Raw genomic sequence first — 24022 nt, 5'->3', positions numbered from 1 at the left:
AGGTAAAGTTTTGCTTTAGAAAAATCAGAACTAGGAACAATATATCAGGCAGCCAAAAAAAAATTCCCCCCACCCCTACATACAAGTCGCATACATTAGGAAATATGAACAACCACGCAAAAAAAAAAAAAAAAAGTGATTGTTTCTGAAAGCTGCATTGTCCAAGTTGGAAATAGCCTTTAGAAAAAGCATTTCTGGGACAGTTTCTGAATTTAATATCTTAATTCTCCTGTTCGCCCTGGTCCTTGAGATCTACTGTCTTGTGATGATGTGTAGAAATAATAACAATATATACGATCGTGCACATGCAATATTATAATTATAATATATACCATCATGCACATAGAATACTAGAATAGAATTTCCTCATTTGAATCCTGAGATTTTATGAGTTTTATTTTGAAGTCTCAGCCGGAAGTCGGACGCGGTTCTCGGGCTGGACTTCCGGCTCGGATTGCAGGCAGGTGGATGCTGATCCTTCGCGAACGCTAGCCTGTTCAGGCGATGATGAGGTGGTGAAGCATTGTTTAAATAAGTGCAGTTTAGTGACTCCTGACAGGTTTATCTTTAGCGCGCGGCGTCTTTGTGCAGAAATGACGACAACAACGAACTATCAGGGGATGGAGCCCGGATCTAAAAGCAGCTCCAGGTAAATAAAAGGCTTATTTCAGCCCGATGTGGAGCCTTTAGCCCCAACCGGTCAGCATCCTGACCACCATGGGACTATTGCTAACGGATAGATTCAAACACATTTTCCAAAGGCTCGATTAAATGTTTAGATAACCGAATAAAAAGCTTCCAGATGCAGAGAAATAACTGCTTTCGGTGTAGGGTGTAGGTTTTTTTTTCTATAGTTAGCTTGTTAGCAGGCATGGACCAGCCCTTTTTATAAAAAGGTACTAAGCTAGCTGCTCGGGGATCATATATAAAGGCCTCGTGTCTTTTCTACAGTCTGCAGCTCATTTCCCAGCCGTGGCTTGTCGTGTTTACAGTCTGAAAAGCGTTTCACACACGATAGAGAGCTCCATTAGGGTGGGGTCTGGGCTCATTTCAGATCGGTTGTCAAGACAACAGCTGATGTGGAGTGAGGTGGCCAGCACGCTGCCTGATCAGAAGCAGGGCCACAGGATAGCAGGCCACGCCTGGTGCTCAGGTCCAGCCCTGTGGGGATTTTATCTGACATGAAAGGTTTGAATTAATCTGGATCCTCACTAATCCCCTGAAATAGAGATGAAAGTCGGAGGGAAATCATGTTTAAATGTCAAATCATTCTGTCTTAAACATGTATATAACTGTACTCTTTATCAAACCATATTGTTCTAACATTTAGAAAATTTCTATAAAAAAAAACAATCCTGTCTTAAATCTGTTTTTTTCTCGTTATCTTCTGCAGGCCAGTTAGTTGTACATCAGCCTGAACACCTAAATTCGGCCAATCATATATCAACGGTCATCTGTCAATCTAATGTTTTCGGTCATAGCATCTTGATTCATGTGTCGCAGCTAATATACGCAACGGTTGAAATCAGAATCCTTTCCTTTCCCATTGAGTTGCGTCCCAGTGTTCACGGGGATGGACGTCTGTGTCTTCGGCAGGCGTAGAGCTAACAGAACTGGCAGCGTTGCGAGGCAAGGGCTCAAACATGTACGGCTGGAAGCCTTCTACACCAAACCAAGCTTCTGCCGCCCTGGCGTCCTCTTCCACAACATCTTCGTCCCCGCTTTCCTCCTCTAAATAAAAAATGGATGACGGAGGAGACTCATCCACGACCTCCGACACTAAACTCTCCTCCTCTTGCATGTTTCCTCTGTCCATAGCGTTCCTTGACAGCGTCGTTTCTAAGGCACCAATTTAGTGCTACTTGGTCCCAATGGAATTTCCCATTGGGAACCTGCTAGCACTAAGATGCTAACTGGTTAGCAAGATTCTTCCCACAAACCCGCCACAACCAAACCTGCTTACGAACCTTCTGCCATGTATTATGACATTTAGGCAGGATTGGGATGGTCGGCAATAAAGATGCACACAAAAAAAATTTCTGCTAGTGGCAGCTCACTGGTTTTGGTGGTCATGCTGGTTTCTGATCCATCTTTAATACTAAAGCAGAGTGTACACTGTAAGGCAAGGCAAGGCAAATTTATTTGTGTAGCACAATTCAGTACAAAGACAATGCAAAGTGCTTTACATGATTAAAATACAGGAAGATAAAACAGAATCAAAGCAAAGCTGTAGGATTTATTTATTTATTTTTTCCTTTTTCTGGCCAATTCTCCAGTAGTGTGACAATTTTTGGACCGGGCTGACTTTCAGCCTGATGGTCCGTGGTGTCGTGTACAGGGGGTAACGAGGGGAGATCAGCCTCTAACGACCACCTCCCCATCAGGAATCGTAAGGTCGGGAGAAAATCATAGATGTTTGAAATTCAGTCGGCCGTTGTAAGGTGGTCGTGGACAAATCTTGTGATTGAAGCAGAGCTACACTATATTGCCAAAAGTATTTGCTCACCCATCCAAATTATTGGAATCAGGTGTTCCAATCACTTCCATGGCCACAGGTGTATAAATTCAAGCACCTAGGCATGCAGACTGTTTTTACAAACATTTGTGAAAGAATGGGTCGCTCTCAGGAGCTCAGTGAATTCCAGCGTGGAACTGTGATAGGATGCCACCTGTGCAACAAATCCAGTCGTGAAATTTCCTCGCTCCTAAATATTCCACAGTCAACTGTCAGCTGTATTATTAGAAAATGGAAGTGTTTGGGAACGACAGCAACTCAGCCACGAAGTGGTAGGCCACGTAAACTGACGGATGCTATGCTGCATAGTGCGAAGAGGTCGCCAACTTTCTGCAGAGTCAATCACTACAGACCTCCAAACTTCATGTGGCCTTCAGATTAGCTCAAGAACAGTGCGCAGAGAGCTTCATGGAATGGGTTTCCATGGTCGAGCAGCTGCATCCAAGCCATACATCACCAAGTGCAATGCAAAGCGTCGGATGCGGTGGTGTAAAGCACGCCGCCACTGGACTCTAGAGCAGTGGAGACGCGTTCTCTGGAGTGACGAATCGCGCTTCTCCATCTGGCAATCTGATGGACGGGTCTGGGTTTGGCGGTTGCCAGGAGAACGGTACTTGTCTGACTGCATTGTGCCAAGTGTAAAGTTTGGTGGAGGGGGGATTATGGTGTGGGGTTGTTTTTCAGGAGCTGGGCTTGGCCCCTTAGTTCCAGTGAAAGGAACTCTGAATGCTTCAGCATACCAAGACATTTTGGACAATTCCATGCTCCCAACTTTGTGGGAACAGTTTGGAGCTGGCCCCTTCCTCTTCCAACATGACTGTGCACCAGTGCACAAAGCAAGGTCCATAAATACATGGATGACAGAGTCTGGTGTGGATGAACTTGACTGGCCTGCACAGAGTCCTGACCTCAACCCGATAGAACACCTTTGGGATGAATTAGAGCGGAGACTGAGAGCCAGGCCTTCTCGTCCAACATCAGTGTGCAACCTCACAAATGCGCTTCTGGAAGAATGGTCAAAAATTCCCATAAACACACTCCTAAACCTTGTGGACAGCCTTCCCAGAAGAGTTGAAGCTGTTCTAGCTGCAAAGGGTGGACCGACGTCATATTGAACCCTATGGATTAGGAACGGGATGTCACTTAAGCTCATATGTGAGTCAAGGCAGGTGAGCAAATACTTTTGGCAATATAGTGTACGATAACCTGACTCCGCCAGATGGATTTGCTCCGCATATCCATCTGGAAACCTTCCGTTGAAGTAATTTTGGGAAGGGGCGAAAATACTGGTTAGCTGATTGGCCTATGTTGGTGATAGACGGGCCAAATAAACCAATCAGATCAACGAAGCATATGACGTACTAACAGAGCGACGACGAAGAGGGGCCAATTGATAGATCAAACTCTTGCTGAAACCAGTCGGGAGAAGAGCAAAAACATCTTTTCCTCTGAGAAAAGCCTCCAGAGCAGTGTTTTGCTCTTCTTTCAGTGAAGAAATACTCTGTAATTCCCATAAAACTTGCTCGATAGCCACGCTAACGCTAGTTTCATCGGCTGAAGCCGCCATGTTCTTTAGACTGAACTGTCGCGTTTCTCGTTGCGTCACACCTCAACCCGCCTCAAAGCCAACGCTGATTGGACGTTCGTTTGGTGAACGGCTCCAAATTTTCTTTAACGGAGAGTCTCCAGACTGATCTGCGAGTGAAACCTTGAAAGCTCGTGAGATTAGGATGGTCTCATGAGGCTAGAGCTACGAGCCCATTTACCAGAACCTGGTGAACTGGATATGTGCAAACAACGGAGTTCTTCTTCCTCCAGATTGACAAGTCCGACGTGGTTTTTGGACGTACCCTGTGTGCAGGTAGATCGCTTCAGAGCGTCGGGTCATACGGTTTGAGCTGTTGCTGCGTGCAACCATTGAACGATCGTACCGCTTATGCCCGGCTTGAGCCAGGTCAAACTTTTCCATAAACAATCAATCCCAAGCAAATCTAAAATGAAATCAATGGTTCACAGCAAAAGCCATCATGCTCTCTGTTCACATTTATCTGTCATTTTAATACCAAAATGTTTTGTTTTGTTTGTGGTATTTGTATATTTTTAGGTCATTTCTCTAGATTTCTTAAAAAATAAAAAACCCTGAAGGAGCCAGCATTTGGTAGAACCGCTGTCTTTGATCCATTTGCAGGGTGTTGCGTCCTCCTGGTGGCGGCTCCAACATTTCACTCGGGTCGGACGAGGAGAAGCCTCCTGTCAGGAAAAACAAGATGGCCTCCAGCGTGTTTGCAGAGCCGGAAGACCCATATGCTAACCGAAGGAACAACCCTCCAGGTACGATCTGACATTCTGCTGATGCTTTTAGTGAATTATTGGAAAGGAAGTAATTTAATTGGTCACATAACACTTAAAACAACCCACTGGACTTTGTTTCCAAGTTTGAAGACGTTTCTCTTCCATCCAGGAAGATTTTTCAATTCAAAATGACAGAAATAGCGTTGAGTTTGAGGTTTTATATCCCAATCACAAAATTCCAGAACATTTCAAACCAAACAGAGACTATAGCATCCTAAGAAAAAAAACCAGACCTAATCTGAGCAGAGTGGTGTCTGCAGTTCAGTGCAGTGAGGAATGCTCTGATCTTTATGCTGGTTAAGATCCTCAGTCATCCAGGTCATAGTCATTCCGTAAAAGTTTAAAAAAACAATCCACTGGACTTTGTTTCCAAGGATAGAAGATGTTCTGTATGGAAGTAAATCTGTGTCGCTGGGATTTGAATTAAAAATGCTACTGAAATTTAAATGTTGTATGTTTGTTCTTACTGTTTCAGTGTTAAAATATATTCAGAACACATTTTTGAACTAAAAAAAATTCATTGTCATTATTTCTACACAGTTGAAATTTCATGTTATTTTCTCTTCAAGCTAAAAATTCACATTACTATTTCAAAGTGATACAATTTTCAATGCTTATTTTTCAGTTAAATTTTTCAGTGTTAAAAAAAAATCAGCATATATGACGTGACGCTTGTGGCGCTCATACTGAAGGAAAACCAGCATGACGGAGCCAGTCATGCTAGCTAACGCTAACTCAACTACAGAAAAATTAAAGTAATAAACTCACCGTTGAGTTAGCGTTAGCTAGCATGACCGGCTCCTTCATGCTGGTTTTCCTTCCGTACGAGCGCCACAAGCGTCATGTCTCGTGACTAAGAAAACGTAACGGGATTGGCTGGGTGTTGGACGCCACAATCCTTTGCTAATGTCTGTGACCTGAAGTAACCCTTCCCTTTTTACACTGAATTTAGACGCCGAATTTAAGACTGTGAAATAGAGCCAGTTGAATCTCAGGAGGCTGAAAATATTGAGTCTGAATTTTTTTATATGCAGATTTTTTTAACATTGAAAAATAAGTATTGAAAATTTTATCACTTTGAAATAGTAATGTGAATTTTTAGCTTGAAGAGAAAATAACAAATGAAATTTGAGCTGTGTAGAAATAATGACAATTATTTTTTTTTGGTCAAAAATGTGTTCTGAATATATTTTAACACTGAAACAGTAAGAACAAACATACAACATTTAAATTTCAGTGGCATTTTAATTCAAATCCCAGCGACACAGATTTACTTCCATAGTTTTGCTTCCCCTCCAGGAAGTTTTCTCATCTCAAAAAGCTTTGAATGGAGAAAACTTCCTGGAAGGGAAGCAAAATGTCTTGGAACTTCAAAGAAAAGTCCACTGGATTTATTTTTATTTTTTTATTATTTTTTATTTTTTTAACATTTTTTGAATAATTACGACCTGGATGACTGAGGATCTTCACCAACTCTAATTAGGGGTAAAACACTGACTTTCCCATTCAGAAGGACTGAAAGTTGCAGACGATGCAGAGCTCCATGTATCTTAGTGAAGTCCTGCTGAAATCTTAATTGAAATATCAATTAGAAGAAATAGTTTTTACTAAAATGGTTCAGTTGGTTTTAGGTGCTCTAAATTAATCTGGATCATCTTGTGAATTGTAAAGAGCCTTGAGATGACATGATGTGAATTGGCGCTATAGAAATAAACTGAATAGAATTGTAACTGAATTAACCAGCTGATTTTGATTAATCTGAGATTAGATGGATTAATCTGAGATTGATTTCTCTTCTGGCTTATTTTTTGTGAATAAGAATTTTAAACCAATACTAAGAGGGAATGTTTTTAAAATGTTCTTCGCTGTTTTTAGGACAGAAGGTTTTTCCCTTTCAGCCTCCATGTTTTTCTACAGTCCAGTGAACTGCAGTGAAACTATTGTGCTTTTCATTATACTAAGTCTCTAATTCTGTTCTTTTCTTTAAGCTATATAAATACTTTAGTCATACCTGAAGTATGCGTGTCGATCTGAGCTACACTTAAGATGGGAATTAAAAAAAAAAGTATAAAGAGATGTTTGTTCTCAACATTTAGGATTCACTGGGTTGTTTTTTCCACAGAGACGCACCTTTAAGAACAAATAGCAGGTTATCAGTGTAGGTCAATAAAACCAGATGGATTATTGTCGAGTCTCTTTATTTAGGGGATTAAATTATTAGGAGAGTGAGCTTTAGATGTAGATCCAAAAAAGTAAAAAAAACTTCCACTGGTGGATGGTTCTGGTTGGATTGTTTTTACTTTTTTGGATAACTGAGGATCTTCTCCAGCATTTGGATGTACAGGTGCTGGTCATAAAATTAGAATATCATGAAAAAGTAGATTGATTTCAGTAATTCCATTTAAAAAGTGAAACTTGTATATTATATTCATACATTACATACAAACTCATATATTTCAGATGTTTATTTTGTTTAATTTTGATGATTACAAATGACAACAAATGAAAATCTCAAATTCATCATATCAGAAAATTAGAATATTGTGAAAAGGTTCAAAATTGATGGCCCCTGGTGCCACACTCTAATCAGCTAATTAACTCAAACCACCTGCAAAAGCCTTTAAATGGTCTTTCAGTCTAGTTCTATAGGCTACACAATCATGGGGAAGACTGCTGACTTGACAGTTGTCCAAAAGACGACCATCGACACCTTGCACAAGGAGGGCAAGACACAAAAGGTCATCGCTAAAGAGGCTGGCTGTTCACAGAGCTCAGTGTCCAAGCACATTAATAGAGAGGCGAAGGGAAGGAAAAGATGTGGTCGAAAAAAGTGTACAAGCAAGAGAGATAACCGCACCCTGGAGAGGATTGTGAAACAAAACCCATTCAAAAATGTGGGGGAGATTCACAAAGAGTGGACTGCAGCTGGAGTGAGTGCTTCAAGAACCACCACACACAGACGTATGAAAGACATGGGTTTCTGCTGTCGCATTCCTTGTGTCAAGCCACTCTTGAACCACAGACAGCGTCAGAAGCGTCTTGCCTGGGCTAAAGAGAAACAGGACTGGACTGCTGGTGAGTGGTCCAAAGTCATGTTCTCTGATGAAAGTAAATTTTGCATTTCCTTTGGAAATCAAGGTCCCAGAGTCTGGAGGAAAAGAAGAGAGGCACTTCATCCACGTTGCTTGAAGTCCAGTGTAAAGTTTCCACAGTCAGTGATGGTTTGGGGTGCCATGTCATCTGCTGGTGTTGGTCCATTGTGTTTTCTGAGGTCCAGGGTCAACGCAGCCACATACCAGGAAGTTTTAGAGCACTTCATGCTTCCTGCAGCTGACCAACTTTTTGGAGATGCAGATTTCATTTTCCAACAGGACTTGGCACCTGCACACAGTGCCAAAGCTACCAGTACCTGGTTGAAGGACCATGGTATCCCTGTTCTTAATTGGCCAGCAAACTCTCCTGACCTTAACCCCATAGAAAATCTATGGGGTATTGTGAAGAAGAAGATGCAATACACCAGACCCAACAATTCAGAAGAGCTAAAAGCCACTATTAGAGCAACCTGGGCTATCATAACACCTGAGCAGTGCCACAGACTGATCGACTCCATGCCCCGCCGCATTGCTGCAGTAATACAGGCCAAAGGAGGCCCAACTAAATACTGAGTGCTGTACATGCTCATACTTTTCATGTTCATACTTTTCAGTTGGCCAACATTTCTATAAATCCTTTGTTTTTATTGGTCTTCAGTAATATTCTAATTTTCTGATATGATGAATTTGAGATTTTCATTTGTTGTCATTTGTAATCATCAAAATTAAACAAAATAAACATCTGAAATATATGAGTTTGTATGTAATGTATGAATATAATATACAAGTTTCACTTTTTAAATGGAATTACTGAAATCAATCTACTTTTTCATGATATTCTAATTTTATGACCAGCACCTGTAGATGAAGGGTGAACATTCTTCAGACTGTTTGCTTGTTTTCATTTTCTGCACACCAGGGGGGGCTCTTTACCTCACTTTCCCTTACAGCAGAGCTTCTCCTACTTCGTGCTCAAAGGTCCAAATCTTATCTTTTTAGATTATTTTGGAGAAGGTCCAGAACATGTGACGAGTAAATCCCCCCCTAAACTCTAAGCTTTATTTTTATAGCTCCTTTCTCAGAAAAGCGTCACAAAGTGTAAAACAATATGAGGCATAAAATACAAAACGGCAGCAGATTAAATACATGTAGACAAAATACATACAGTCATAGCAGCCCTTTATAAGTCAGTCTGCACTGCTCTAAAAAAAAAATAGAGCTTGGAATCCAGAGGTTCTGAGTTTGAAACCCACTCCCACAGACCAAAAAAAAAAAAGAAAATTAAAAACAATCTACTGAAAACTCAAAAAAAAAAAAACAAAAAAAAAAAACAATCCACTGGATTTTGTTTCCAAGTTTGAAGATGTTTCACTTCCCATCCAGAAAGCTTTTTCTACGGACGAAGGGGATCTGTTCCAATTTGCATGTTTTCTAAACTAAAACCCGGCTTTGTTGGGCTGCTGGATAAAACCTGGAACTCAACACTATTTCTGACATTTTGAATTTGAAAAAGCTTCCTGGATGAAAAAGAAACATCTTCAAACTTGGAAAGTCCAGTGGATTGTCTGTATTTTTGTATTCCGCGCAGCCAGAGCAGCAAAGATGCTTGCGTCAGAAATAAACTTGTAGAAGCATCAAAAATGAAGCGGCACGCTTGTTTTTGCCGCTCCCGCTACGTGCGGTCCGAATGTATCAGGAGTTCTTGCTTCAAAGCTACAGTGTGTAATAATTACAGGGATATACAGTCAGAAATGTAATATATTATACATAACTATGTTATTTATCATGATCTACGAGCTCAGCCTCTTAACCTTAATATTTGCGTTGCCTTAGAATTCGTTATTTATAATTACATAGGAGCGGGTCTCGCAGCCATGGAGGCAGACATCTTTGCGCTACGGCAGCGCAGAGCCAACAAACTAGCGATTGCGAGATCGCCCATTACAATAACATGCTGCGTGATGATGCTGTTACTCTCCAGTATATTTATTCAGCAACGTCCCTGACGTTTCACAGGTAATGATTCAGTAATTTTCTGTAAAATAATTTTCTGGATATACACCTCGGTTTCTTCTCTCCGGCTCCTTTGGAGATCTTCAAGCCTTTCCTCCTCTGCTCTAGTCACCCCGCTGGCACCCCTCCCTCGCCTGTCCCTGGCTGCACGCCCACCCAGGCCTCTCTGCCCTCTGCCTCGCCCTCTTCCTCTTCCTCGCGTTGTAACCCCCGTGCCACAAACAAGACTTGGACTCTGTAAACGGGGAATATATATTCTTCCAGCGAACACAATCTCTCTGTTAAACTAATGACTACAATTACTTTGTCTGTTTTTATCACCATGCAAAGCAGCTCACCAAAACGTCACAACGATGTAGAAAAAATAACAGGTATATTTATTATCTTAAGTCTACATGAAATCTATACCCTACACAGACTAATGAAATACTATCTGTAAAATTATCTATGTAAACAAACCTCATCACTTGAGAAGGTAGGTGATGCAGACGTCGTGGAAGACATTTTGTCCCGTAACGCTCGCCGTACTGTTGGGGGGGAGAAGCGGTGTGGGGGAGATGTTCATGTTGCTGCAGTCTGACCGCTAGATGTCGCTGAAAGTTACACACTGTAGCTTTAAACGCAGTAGCCTAACTTTTATGGCGCAGTATTAGCGCTGAAATTAAGCCTGTTTCTGCCCCAGTGGGGCCTACTTCCTTTGGCTCAGGAGACTAGATCCTTCTTTAAACAAATGACTGATCCCATTAATGGTCGGCCGGTCTCAGTAGCTGGTCGCTAATCAATGAAAGGTAGAAGGTGGCACCTGAGAAGGAGACGACTCACCCTTTTTTAGCCCTGTAGAGGCTGGTGATTCATGTTCAAAGCTTCCGGTTTGGGAAACGGCTAAAGGCCTATTCCACTTTTCTCACTTCTTCAGGAATCTTTAACACTGAGAGCATAATGGGAAATAAAAAGCAAGGAAAGTTTATTTTTGTAGCCTTTCAGTAGCCACACAATTCAAAAGAAAGTTGGTTGGAAAGGAGAGAAAATCATTGCAGTGGCATAAAGCTAATACAGTTATTAAAAATAAATGATTAAAGTTGATGAATAGAATAAAAGGAAGTTGGGCTATAAGCTTAAACCGTATTTATTCTGATACGTATTAAACGACATGAAGCTTGGGCTGAATGAGACCGAGCCGCGCACCAACATGCCTGCAGGATATTTTCCATCTTGTTTAATATGAACTGAAACTTTCACACGTCTGATATTTCCTCCTTCCTCCTCTGACCTCATGCATTTAAGCAGAAAACTGGAGCCTCCAGCTTTCAGGCTGTTTACTTCTCTGAAGCAGACAAATATTTCTCAATTCCTTCTTTTACTTCTCTTTCTTCACATGAAAAGGAAGCAAAGTTTAAACTTGAATCAATTACGTCAAAAGGGGTTTTTAAATCAATTAATTCCATGTTTTTCTGAACTGGGGTTTTCGCAGTGAAACTCGACTATCAGCTCTAGAATGACTGATTACAGATAGATTTGCTCAGCAGGGTTATGCAATATTTACCAAGCTTTATGAATTGGATAAAACTGAACTAAACACAATGTTTATAAATGTTCAACACATTACAAGTTCAGCTCCAACAGTTAGACGATCATTAAAGTAGTCTACTGTCTCCCATTTTTCAGAAAGCGAAACTCGCATCTTAGAGGGAAATATTTGAAGCATTTATTTTGTATAACAATGCTTAAAATATCCGAGATAATTGAAATTACAAAACTATTTGTCTTCTTTGTGTTCGGCACATTTTCTTTATTAGATATTTAAAGGAGCGCTCCGGTTAGCAAGCAAGGTTTCCGCTGGTCATTAAAAACCATTAAAAGTCATTAAGTTATTATTTTCTAAATTAAGGCCTTAATTGACATTAAAATTCATTAAATCTGATTATCGTATTTATTAAAAAACAAAAGTATTTAAAAACAATTTCGCCAGATATATTACATCCAAATATATTTGCGCGGAACGGCTTCCGGTTGATCGTAAAGCCGTATGTTCGGAAAGAAGTTTGAGGTGGAGAGAAAACTAGAGAGGAAAATGCTAATTTCAACATAAGTGGCTGGAAATGAGGAATTTGGGACACGGCTGCAGCCTGTCAACGGTGAAGGTGATTGTCGACAGGTCAGGTGTGTATGTGTGTGCATATATATATTATATATATATATATATATATTAGGGGTGGAACGGTTCACAAAAATCCTCGGTTCGGTTCACGGTTTCGTGGTCACAGTGTTCGGTTTGGTATAAGTTGATTGTTAGGAAAATCTATTATGTCTTGTAGGGTATAACACGTGTTGCACGATGCTTTTATTAAGTCAACAAACATTTACATGAAAAAATTAGGGATATAATCGGCCCCCTATCGGTATCGGCCTTAAAACTGAATATCGGACATCGGCCCCCCCACCGATATTCAACCCGATTTTTGATCAGCTTCTGAGTCTAAAAAAAAAAAAAAAAAATACTACTTCTTCCTCAAAAACTTCTTTTTTACAGACTTAAAAACTTCTAAAGACGAGGGAAAAAATATTGATCCATTAAAATATCCCAATATCTTCATATGCTGATATATTGCCATTTAAAAACACCATATCAATCTCTTTTACTAATGAAATATTGCTATATGTCATCGTTATGCTACGAAATCCCCCGAAAATTCACCAAATGTTGCCATATTTTTATATGTCGATATATTGACGCGGTATCGATCTATTTTACTAACAAAATCTCACAAGAATTTGCAAAATATCACGAGAGTTTGTAACAGAACGATGAAATTTCACCAGATTTTGAAAGTAAAATAGATCGATACCGCGTTTTTAAAAATCTATTTGATATCAGCATATGAAAATATATTTGAGTATATTATTTTTCAAAGTGTCAGAAATGGATAACAAAACTGCTATTTTCAATGACTACTTATTTTTGTCCAGCTTTAACATCGGTATCGATATCGGTTATCGGCTACATGAGTTTTAAAATATCGGCATATCGGATATCGGCCAAAATCCCAATATCGTGCATCCCTAGAAAAAATACTCAGGATAGCAAAGGTGAACATGAACAGATAAAGATCAGTTATAATAAAAGAAAAACCAAGTAAAACAACTAACAGAGGATTTTATCTTAGCAAACATTGAAAACAAACATAGACGGAGCCAGAGAAATAATAAAAACAGAAAGGTGAATGCACTTAAAATAGCAGATTTTTGGAGAAATCAAGTCTCAATTTTTTGTCATATTTGTCATTTTTTTATCTTCTTAAGAGAAGAAATTTTTATTTTAAAGTCATTCATAAACCAATGATTCTCCATTCTCCATGATTCTCCATTTCTCCATTTAGCGCAGTGGATATGATATCTACGGAAGAGGATTAGGGCCAATGAAAAAAAAAAAGTTAACTGATTTTTAAATTCTATTTCAGTTTAATTTGGGGAAAAAAGTCAGAATTCTGACTTTAATCTCAGAATTTTGGATCCTAATGTAGATGGGCACCATGAAGGCAGAGATGTGGAGCACTCAGCTTCCCTGACAAAGATGTGAGTTGTTTGAGGTGGCCAGTGACACATTGGTGGAAAATTACGGAATTAGGCAACTTTTTCCGTGCCCGAGGGGTCCCCTCGTTAATGGAGGAGCAGAAGGTCATTAGAACAAGAGACAAGTCTCTAAAACAGACATGGCTATGGCTGGATGCTAACATGTTTGTTAGCTGTCAGAATTATGAGAAAAAAGTCAGAATTCTGAGATTAAAGTTAAAATTCTGACTTTTTTCCCATATTAAACTGAAATACAATTTAAAAATCTGTTAACATTTTTTTTTTTTTTCAGTGGCCCTAATCCTCTTCCGTAGCTATTTACCCAACAGCAGGAGGACATTAATAGTATAAGAAACAGGCTGGGGAAGATGGTCCATTTAAAAAATGACATCATTTAGTGCAAAAGGAGTGTTGCACAATGCTTGCACACTGTTGCACTTTTATCCACAGCTTTCTTTCCGCCATCATCGTAGGTCACTCTAAATGCAAAGTGGTCCCATACAGCAGACCTATAAAGTGCTGCTGGCGCGTCTTCCAACTCCTGTTCTTTCCCACTCGCCATACCCACACAATTCTCCACAACAACTGATTTTTTTCTGCTACACCCGGCTACGCTGCTTCGCTTCTTCTTCTACTTGTTTACTACTGGCGGTTGGCTTTGGTCGCAGTACCGCCACCTTCTGCTCTGGAGTGTAAATGCTTCGCCTATGAGAAAAAGGAGCAGCGCATGAACCGAACGCAACACACGCGAACCGAACCGAGACAGTCGAACCGAAAGGTTTTAAAAAAACTGTTCCATCCCTAATATATATATATATATATAATATATATATATATATATATATATATATATATATATATATATATATATATATATATATATATATATATATATATATATATATATATATATATATATATATATATATATATTTTTTTTTTTTTCTAAATGGGCAAATTTTTCTTTTTAAGCTAATTTTTTTCTAGAAAATTTTTCTTTGAAGATTGATGGGTAAAGATCTGGATTGGTATAGTACAGACTGTACTAGCAGCTATAAATGTGATTGTCTCGAATGATATCTTGTTTTATTGATTTATTCGTCATAAAGTTGCATCCAGGTGCTTCGTTTTTTTTCTCAGATAAAACCCTGACGTCACAGCGGTGATTCCAGCCTTTTCCCACAGTCCATCCACTCTGATATTCACCATGAAACTCCTCTCATTTCAATGTTATCATTGTATCAGGGTTAGGCGATAAATTTATTTCATTAATTAATCAGAAACAGATTTACTTTTTGGAAAATCTTGATTTTTCTTTTCTTTTTTTTACCATTGAACTTCACGGGCTTCCATAGTTCAGGCTGATGTTCGTTCGTCGCTTTTTGTTCTTAGATTGATACCGGTAACCTATTGTGTAATATCTCTAGCTGCAGCGTTTGATGTGTTAGAGTTTGATCGTTTATTACCGCAGGGCCTGCCAACTGGATTTACAAGAATTTTTCACAGTTTGGATTTAATTGCACTTTGAAATCAGGTCATTTTCAGAAGGAGTAATTGAAATAAAAGGTTTATAACATAATTTATGTAATTTCATTTCAAGAATCTAAAAGAAGGGAGAGTTTAATTTAATCTGATTTGTTTTGTAAAAATCCAGAGAGTTTATTTTTATGCCGTATTACTGGGCTCTAAATCGAGCTGCCAGGACGGTTCATGTTGAGTTTCTGCAGATCACCAAGTGCAGCCCATCATTTTGGGATTTTATTGATTATGTCCCAAAGGGTCTTAGGATCAAATTTCACCTTAAATATGTGAATTAAAGCAAGTTCAGCTTCCAAAATATAAATTAGAAATACAATTGTTTGTATTTGTATTACAGAAAATCATTGAGGACAATTTTTCAGGTGGAACCACTATTTTAAATGTAACCAAGTCTGATTTTATATGTGTTTAAACAAAGAAGAAATTAAAAATATTTATCCTTGCCTAATTGTTTTACCGAAATAAACTCTGCAAAACGCCATGAAAGCCTATTAGAAACTCTGGATGAACCTCAGACTTTATAGATCCGCATCTTGACTATAACTGAAGCTGATTTAGACTGAATAAGTTGAAGCATATTTGTTCCACAAAGGTTTTTTTGGGCAGTGTGCTTGGAGGTATTGTGATTTTGGCTCAATACCAAAAGAACAAAAATGTATTTTTCCACTCATAAAAGGGAATCTGGTCAGACAAATATGCTGATTTACTTTATTGGAGACCTTCTGCATAAGAAAAAGCCTTTGCTGCTAAGATTGAGTCGTTGTTTCATTGAAATTTACCAATAAAATCACCAAACTGGATAGAAAATAAGAATAACAGAGCAAGCTTATGTAACACATGCCGGCTACATCACCTGAAATGGTCGCACAATGACCTCTGACCCCTCATTGGAAAGGTCTGAGCCTCTAGTTTCCAATGATGGCAGCCATGCGATAGCCTCGTGAGACCATCCCGATCTCGTGAGCTTTCAAGGTTTCACTCGCAGATCAGTCTGGAGACTCTCCGTTAAAGAAAATTTGGAGCCGTTCACCAAACGAACGTCCAATCAGCGTTGGCTTTGAGGCGGGTTGAGGTGTGACGCAACGAGAACCGCGACAGTTCAGTCTAAAGAACATGGCGGCTTCAGCCGATGAAACTAGCGTAAGCGTGGCTATCGAGCAAGTTTTATGGGAATTACAGAGTATTTCTTCACTGGAAGAAGAGCAAAACACTGCTCTGGAGGCTTTTCTCAGAGGAAAAGATGTTTCTGCTCTTCTCCCGACTGGTTTTACCAAGAGTTTGATCTATCAATTGGCTCCTCTTCGTCGTCGCTCTTTTAGTACGTCATATGCTTCGTTGATCTGATTGGTTTATTTGGCCCGTCTATCACCAACATAGGCCAATCAGCTAACCAGTATTTTCGCCCCTTCCCAAAATTACTTCAACGGAAGGTTTCCAGATATGCGGAGCAAATCCATCTGGGGGAGTCAGGTTAAGCCATTAGGGGGCGGGGCTAAAAACAAATATCTGCTGTTGCATTACTCCCACAGAGTCACACACATCAGGTGGAATTTTTTATCTAATTTTATTTGTTTACACAGCTATTAAACACAAAGTAATTGTGGAAAAAAATAATTTTGAAACATTTTTGTTAGAAATTTTAAAGCCCCTTTTGAAAGGCGTGTGGATGAAACACCATGTGACTGTTTGGGCCATTTCTATGAATAGATAAACATGAGCAGATGTCAGTTGGGCCCTGTACTGTACCAGCCCCGCCGGGTTTAAGGGGTTAAAAAAGATGATAAACCATTAAAATTGTGATGCTTTAGAACAAAGATGATTATTTATCCCACAGGAACTCCAGAAACCTGCATTAATTTAATATAAATATTTAAATGATTTATGTTTTGGAGATAATTGTTGTTTTTTTTCTCTCTCTTCCTGACAGTCTGTCTGTCAACATGTCATTATCACCTTTGATCACAATGTAGCGATACGGTGGTGCAAGTTTTGATTTGCTGTGGTATTTTGTGGTTCGAGAGCTAAAAAAAGCACCAAAAGCTGTTTGTCCAGGTAGTTTATGATTCCCAGATGCACACAGGAATGATTCAAGCTTTAATCTGGGTTAAATTACTGAAGAGGCAGGTGACATCCTATGATTCAATAGCAAACCAGGCTCCTCCCCTTTCTGCCTGTTCTCACTGTTCAACGATAAAAGCAGAACGTCTAAAATGAAAGAAACGGGCTACTACTGTGGCATGTTGAGATCAGTCGATTAAAGAACTCTCCTTGGATGTTTACTCTGTTTTTGCATACGAGTTTATAGAAGCAGTAAAAACCTACACATCAGGAAATGAGAAAATCCCTAGTCCAAAATAGATATTGTGAACAGACCTAGAGTATCAGCAGTTGATGTGAAAGTGACATTTTTAAGCTGAAAAAATGTCCCTGAGGCACGTCGCTGTGTGAGTGGGTCAGAGAACCTTAAATGGCATGCATAATGAAGGTCGCAGGGTCGGGTCGTTACATCACATTTAGAATTTATTAGACTTCTCATAATGGTGGAATGTCATTTCCCTTTTCAGGAGGAAACAGCAGAGCCTCAGTCTCTGTTGAAACACCAGAAGCAAAACTGATCCAATGATTGGAATCTGCTAGAACAGGCAGAAAGATCTGGGTCCGTTTCATTAAGCAGGGAAACCTGAAAACAGGGAAACTGACTTTCACAAAGAGTTTACTCTACCTGTTTTAGTCGACCATCAGCTAACCCACAGCTAACCTGGTCAGCAGCAGGTTTTCTTCTCTCCGCTCTCCTTACAGCCAATCACGCTGTTTTATTTCCTGATTTAGCCCAAATTTTGTTGTAGTCTTGTGAATAATAAAAAATATATATCTATCAATCACTAGGGCCATTTCTCAATACGTGTACTTGTGCGTTCTCGTGCTTGTGTCCTCGTGAAACATCATAATACTCAATACTAGCGCTGTTCCAATTCACAAAACAGCAGGCCGAGAACAGACAAATTCCCCGCATGTTGTTCTGCCCCCTCCCTCTTTACCCAGCATGCATCAGAGCAGACTTGTCCGTTCTCCAGTCTGACATCTGTCCCAGCATGCACTGCGGCAGCAGCAGCTTCCAAAAAACCTAAATATTTTACCTAAAACGAAGAGGGGAAATGGGAAAAATGTAGCACCATGGAGCCCTTTAGCGTCGTGTCTGTCGGTGAGGAAGCCACAGTGGAAGGCGTGGACTGACCACAACCCCAAACATGTGTCAGGTCTAAGCACCTAAAACATCATACATACATGCAGGGAAAGAAAGAAGGCACAGAGACAATTAATTTAGTTTTAGCCGCGAGGAGAGCAGGAAGAGACTGCAGAGTTTACAACCTCCACCTCTGCAGTCCCAGCGTTCTGCTCGCTATTTATTAGAAATCAGGCGTCCCTTGTTACAACAGCTGAGACTGCTCTAGAGATGAGAAACATGAAAAATTCAGACTTGCAGTCTCAGTAAACATCCTATAAATTTCAGGGTTCAGTCAAAGTTTAAGCTGTTGAAGCTTAAACTTCAACAGTCTGGTCTGTTCCAAACAGAGAGCAGAACGTTAGAGATTGAACTAACAGATTCTGCAGAGTGGGAGAATAGAGATAGAATGAAGCAGAATGATGAAAAAGGGGTCCCTATGTCCTCCAGCACTCTAAGCCTATAGCAGCATAATGGTGGAATTTTCATGCATTCTGAGTTATTATTTCTAAAACACTTTAAAACGAAAATTTATTGAGGATTGTTTTGTCATAGATTAACTTTCTATAGAATATGGTTCCTGTTGTTTATACAATAGTGAGGAAGGTGAATGGTTGATGGCTGCCAGCGTGGCATTCTTCCTATGCTGTCGCTCAGTGATGCAACCTTCCCAAAGCTGCTGGATCTGTGTCAAAAATGTAAACAATGCTGATTATGTTCTTATGCAAACAAGACTTTCCAGAACTTGCTGAATGTCCGGCTCTCATGTTTCCATCTCCTCTTCCTCTTGCAGGAGGCAAACCCACAGGCGTTCTGTGTGGAGAACCATCAGCCCCCCTGAGAAGAGGCATCAACCATGGCGCCAATCACCATGGAGAGGCTCCCTCCACAGTAAGACCTCCCCCATCCATCATGTGTTTTTATGGGCTAAACAGTGTATAAGGAATCTCTCTGTACGCTGGAATCTGAACTTAATGCTTTTTCAATTAGACAACATGATAAATAATAATAATTTAACTTTATTGATCTCACATTGGAGAAATGTACCTCTGCATTTAAACCATCCCCTCAGGGAGCAGTGTGGGGTTAAGGGTCTTGATCCGGGACCCAGAATGAAGGTCAGAGGTCACGGATTAGCAGACCGCGGTCCGGATCCGGATCCACCTGCTGGCTAATCTGGACCCAACCTGATTTAAAACATTTATAAATTACAGCATGTTGTCCGACAGTGTCTAACTTCACTTGCGCCTCTTCTCCTGTTAATACGGTAAAGCCCTGTGGAGCGTCCGGCTCCAGGCTGCACGTGATCCAAATGAGCCAATGAGCTGTCAGTCTGGGTTGCTGCTGCTGCTACTTTTAGACCCAGCAGGCAAACCTGTGGCAAGCCGGGCGATGGGAAAGAAGGAGAAGACCATGAGAAAAAGAGAGCAGAGAAAGTGTGGACTGCTGGAAGAACTGCGGTGAACTGGTGAAAGAAAAGTGAAATGGCGTGCTCAAAGATGACCCTGCACATTTAGAGGATGTTTGGCTCAACCTGCTGCTGTGAAGCAGGATTCTCCACCATGAACAGAATCAACAATAAATCTGGATCCAGGCTCAAAATGAGCTCCTTGATCTGTGCTTGAGAATGGCTTAGTCTCCGGTTAAACCCACCTGAGTGAAGTTGCCCCCCCCCCTCATTCTTCAAATCAGACAAAATTATTGTCAAACGTTTGTGCAGCAAAAATGTTCGTTTCTGCTGCTATCATTTTAAAGATATAAAGAAATATTTTTAGAGGTCATCAAAGGTCAGTGAAAATTTGTTTGTTCTGAAACTCTAAATTTCATATAAATAATACATTTCTCACCTATGATTACATCATTTTAAACTAAAAAAATTATAGCGGGACAAACAAAAATTCTTGCTGCACAAACCAGTAAAAACGTAGCACACCAATTTTGTCTAATTTGAAGATGGTGGGGGGGCTGGTTGACCTTTTGACCTTTACATTTTCATTAATATATTCAAATCCAAAGCAGCACAAACGCCAATTTTTGCTGCACAAACGGAGCCGAGTTAATTGACACCCATTTCGTCTGATTTGAAGAAGGTCGGGGGGGCTGGTTGACCTTTGATGACCTCTAAAAACATTTGTTTTTAAAATGATAGCAGCAAAAACGAAAATTTTTGCTGCACAAACGTTTGACACTAATTTTGTCTGATTTGAAGAAGGTGGGGGGGCCAACTTTACTTTTAAAGCCTTGCAGGGCAGCCTAAAGCCCACTGCCAACATTAAGACAGAAAAAAGAAAAAGAACAAACGGTAATTTGAGGTGTTTTATTTAAAAAATAAAAAAGTGACTCTGAAAATGTTCTGTATACCAAACTGAACGATTGTTGTTCTCTGCTTAAAAAAAAAAGATTTTAAAACGTAAAAACTAAATCTGTTGGGCTCTTTTTGGCATCAAGACAATTATTCTTATTGCCACATTGCCAGACAGGACACTGTTAAAAAAAAAAAAAATAAAAAATAAATACGGAAAAACTTTCAATTTTTTATGTTTTTTATTTAAAAAGTCAATGTATATCATGTATGCAGAAACGCATGCATTTTATTTCAGTGTTACTTTCTGTTTAAAGTAACAGATTAAAATAAAAAATGTCTCTAGACCTTTACTGGGTGATTATTTTCTTTATTCGGACCCCGCTGGGTTTTAATTACCGCTGCACGGGGCCAACGCTCCCTATAAGGTTGTGTGAATTTGTGCAACAGGTCAGTAACCGTAGAAACAAAGTCTCATTTTCCAGCGAAAGGAGCCTGGAGATTAAATGAAATGCATCAAAGCTGTAAAAAAAAAACATATGTCTTAGAAACTTGAGTAGGGTTCATAATCATGAGTGAGAATAACAAAGAAAGGCGTCCTTCATGCAGTGATGAGAAAAAAATTCCTTTGGCCCGCCTGGCCGAGCAGCTGCAGCAGAAACGGCGACAAACGGCGCTCCGCTGTCGAGCAACACGACGGAAAGTCTGCTTTTCTGGTCCTCCGGAGAGGCCTGCTCCACCGAGGGAGAAATCATCCCTAAGATTGAAGACGTGATGTCATCACTAGAGCAGCTGTTCTAGTGATGTCCTCACCGGGTAAAATTTCTATGAAGGGTTGAAGACCTGTGAACCGATGGCTGGAGCTCACGGCCTAATCTGCTGCAGGTTACGGCGATCAATCCAGGATTCTGATGAGTAATTTAATAAGTTCTCACCTTTTGCTTTATTATTGGCACCGCCTTCGCAGTAACCGCTGTTTCTCTCCATTCTCCCCCTCACACCCGTCCGGGTATACACATATCTCAGCCTGACGTCTAAAAGTCAACTTAGTCATGTCTTATTTATACATCTGCCTCTGTTTTTAAATTAGATTAGATTAGATGAGCTTTATTGGTCTCACAGCGGAGAAATTCACTCATAACATATTGGCATAGAAGTCAAAGAAGGTGCAAACAAGGAGGAAAAGGTGCATTAAGAATAAGCAGTATATATACAGTATATCAAGATAAATAAGGATTAAGGTGCAAGTGTACCTGTATCGCACACAATGAAAAACAAAATAAAAATAAGAAATAAAAATATGTACAATCCGGATGGCTTATATACAGGTGGATTTACTTTTACGTTAAAGTGTAGTAGGTGAGGAGCAACGGTGAGGTAGTGGTATGACTATTCTATTCACGTATATTGCACATTCAGCATATTGCACAGAATATTGCACAGTCAATAAATAAATAAAAACTATAATATAGCTGCACAGTGATTTTTACAGGAGTTATTGTGGTTATAGTGCATTATTATAGAGTCTGGTGGCAGCAGGAATGAATGACCTGCGGTAGCTCTCCTTCTTACAGACATGGTGTCTAAGTCCCTTACTAAATACACAAGTTTTCAGAAAGTCTGCATCTAAAAGGCTTCTGTTGATTCCTGGAGCTGTTCGGGTTTTAACCCTTTATAGGTCATTCAGTGAAATACTTTAAAAGTCAACATTTCCAGCCAATAGTGTCATTGGAATCCAGGACAAGACCTTGTTACCTTTATACCATTAAAAAAATATGGATATTATGGTGGCAAAAATGAATTTAAATGTAATGACAAGAAACGCCAACTTGTCTGAATATATATTAAGAAAAATAACAAAAGTGCTTCTAGAAGAAATTCATAAAAAACACTCGGAGTGAAAGAAACACATTTTATTTAGTCCAACATAACCTTAGAGGCATTAATGCTGATACTGGCACTGACATGCTTTAGTTTATAAACCTAAATACAATTGTTAATGAAGCTTTTTAACTTTACTTTTTAACTTTTCAATTAGCTTTTTACGTTTTTTTCTCAGCTTTATTTCCAGTAGGTAATCTATCATTCAAAGGCTCATCTAATTGGTCAAATGCCAAAATCAGATGTACAGCCATGTAGCAGGATCTTTGCTGAATGGATGGATATAGATCTTGTGCTTCTAGACCTCACTGAGGGACGGGGTGGTGGTGTTTTAGAGGAGCGATCATAGCGCTCTGCATCAGCAGTGCTGTGTCTGACTCCCTGCCAGCTCCCAGATCAGCTTCTCTGATTGGTTGATGAGGCGCGTCCAGCAGCAAAAGCTCAAATTTTCCAACTCCAGCAGCTGCTGCTTGTAAATTTCAATCATCTGAGCAAAGTTTCCGTGGGAGAAACAGGGCGTAGCAAAGCTTCTTTATTCTGCTAAGCTGCCAGTTGCTTAATCTCTCTCTGACTGGAATGACGGCTGCTGCTGACTGTAAAAGAAGCTGCCCGAACAGGTTGGAGTTTCTTTAACCAGTTACAGCATCAAAGCGGAGATTTTATCCCCATTCCTGCTCATCTGTTGAGGCTTAAAAATACGATCTTTATCTTGATCTATTTTTTGTTTCCTTAAAGAATTTTTTAAAAGCAACTCAGAAACAAGGCTTTGCTCCAAATGTCTCACATTTCAATTAAAGCTGTAGATAAACACGATAAAGGACTGAAATATAAAACCTCTGGCCTCAATAATAGTGACGTGATTAAAACATTTTGATATAAACAATAACGCCTCATTTTATTTCTCTTAAAAACAAAAAACCTTTACTTATTAAAATCTCAACACATTTTCCCAGTCTTGTACGATTTTTCGGGCCAATTCTACAGTTGTGCAAGAATTTTTCTGATCGAGCCGACTTTCAGCCAAATGGTGCGTGGTGTCGTTTACGGGGGTAACGAGGGGCGATGAGCCTCTAACGACCTCCTCCCCATCAGGAATCGTAAAGTTGGTAGAAAAACAAACATGTTTGAAATTCAGTCGGCCGTCGTAAGGTGGTCGTGGGTAAATCCTGCTGTTGAAGCAGATCTGCGAACCGATTTACCAGAACCTCGCACACTTCATATGTCCAAGCAAGGGAGTTCTTCTTTTTTTTCCCAGATTGCCCAACCCGACCAGCGGCGTCTCTCGGAGTACAGTGTGAGCAGGTAGATCGCATCAGAGCGTCGGGCCGCATAGTGTGAGACCAAACATCGTGAGCTTTGAACTTTAAAACCCGACTGAAACAACTGAAAGTATCGCAGAATGTATGCTCGGCCTAATGCTGCGTTCACACCGGGCGCAGCTGGCGCGACAGAAGCAGCGAGTTTACATGCAAAGTCAATGGTTGACGCGCGTCAAGGCGCAGCAAAAGGCCCCACAGCGCATTTTGACCAGCAGT

The 24022-nt window shown here is 40.0% G+C and overlaps 1 protein-coding gene across 1 annotated transcript in view; it reads left to right on the top strand.

Annotated features, from left to right (window-relative positions):
- Positions 1-431: 431 nt before the first annotated feature.
- Positions 432-24022, top strand: part of LOC119772922 (jupiter microtubule associated homolog 1-like) — a 37499-nt gene continuing 13908 nt past the window's right edge. Inside the window, exons 1-3 of the mRNA XM_038269635.1 lie at positions 432-649; positions 4704-4846; positions 19098-19195. Of these exons, the coding sequence (XP_038125563.1) occupies positions 594-649; positions 4704-4846; positions 19098-19195 (297 nt within the window). The 5' untranslated portion in view covers positions 432-593. The remainder of the gene's footprint in view (positions 650-4703; positions 4847-19097; positions 19196-24022) is intronic.

The sequence above is a fragment of the Cyprinodon tularosa genome, unplaced genomic scaffold, assembly GCF_016077235.1.
Source record: "Cyprinodon tularosa strain WSP-4 unplaced genomic scaffold, ASM1607723v1 ctg732, whole genome shotgun sequence".
NCBI lineage: Eukaryota > Metazoa > Chordata > Actinopteri > Cyprinodontiformes > Cyprinodontidae > Cyprinodon > Cyprinodon tularosa.
This window is presented reverse-complemented; position numbering and strand designations above follow the sequence as displayed.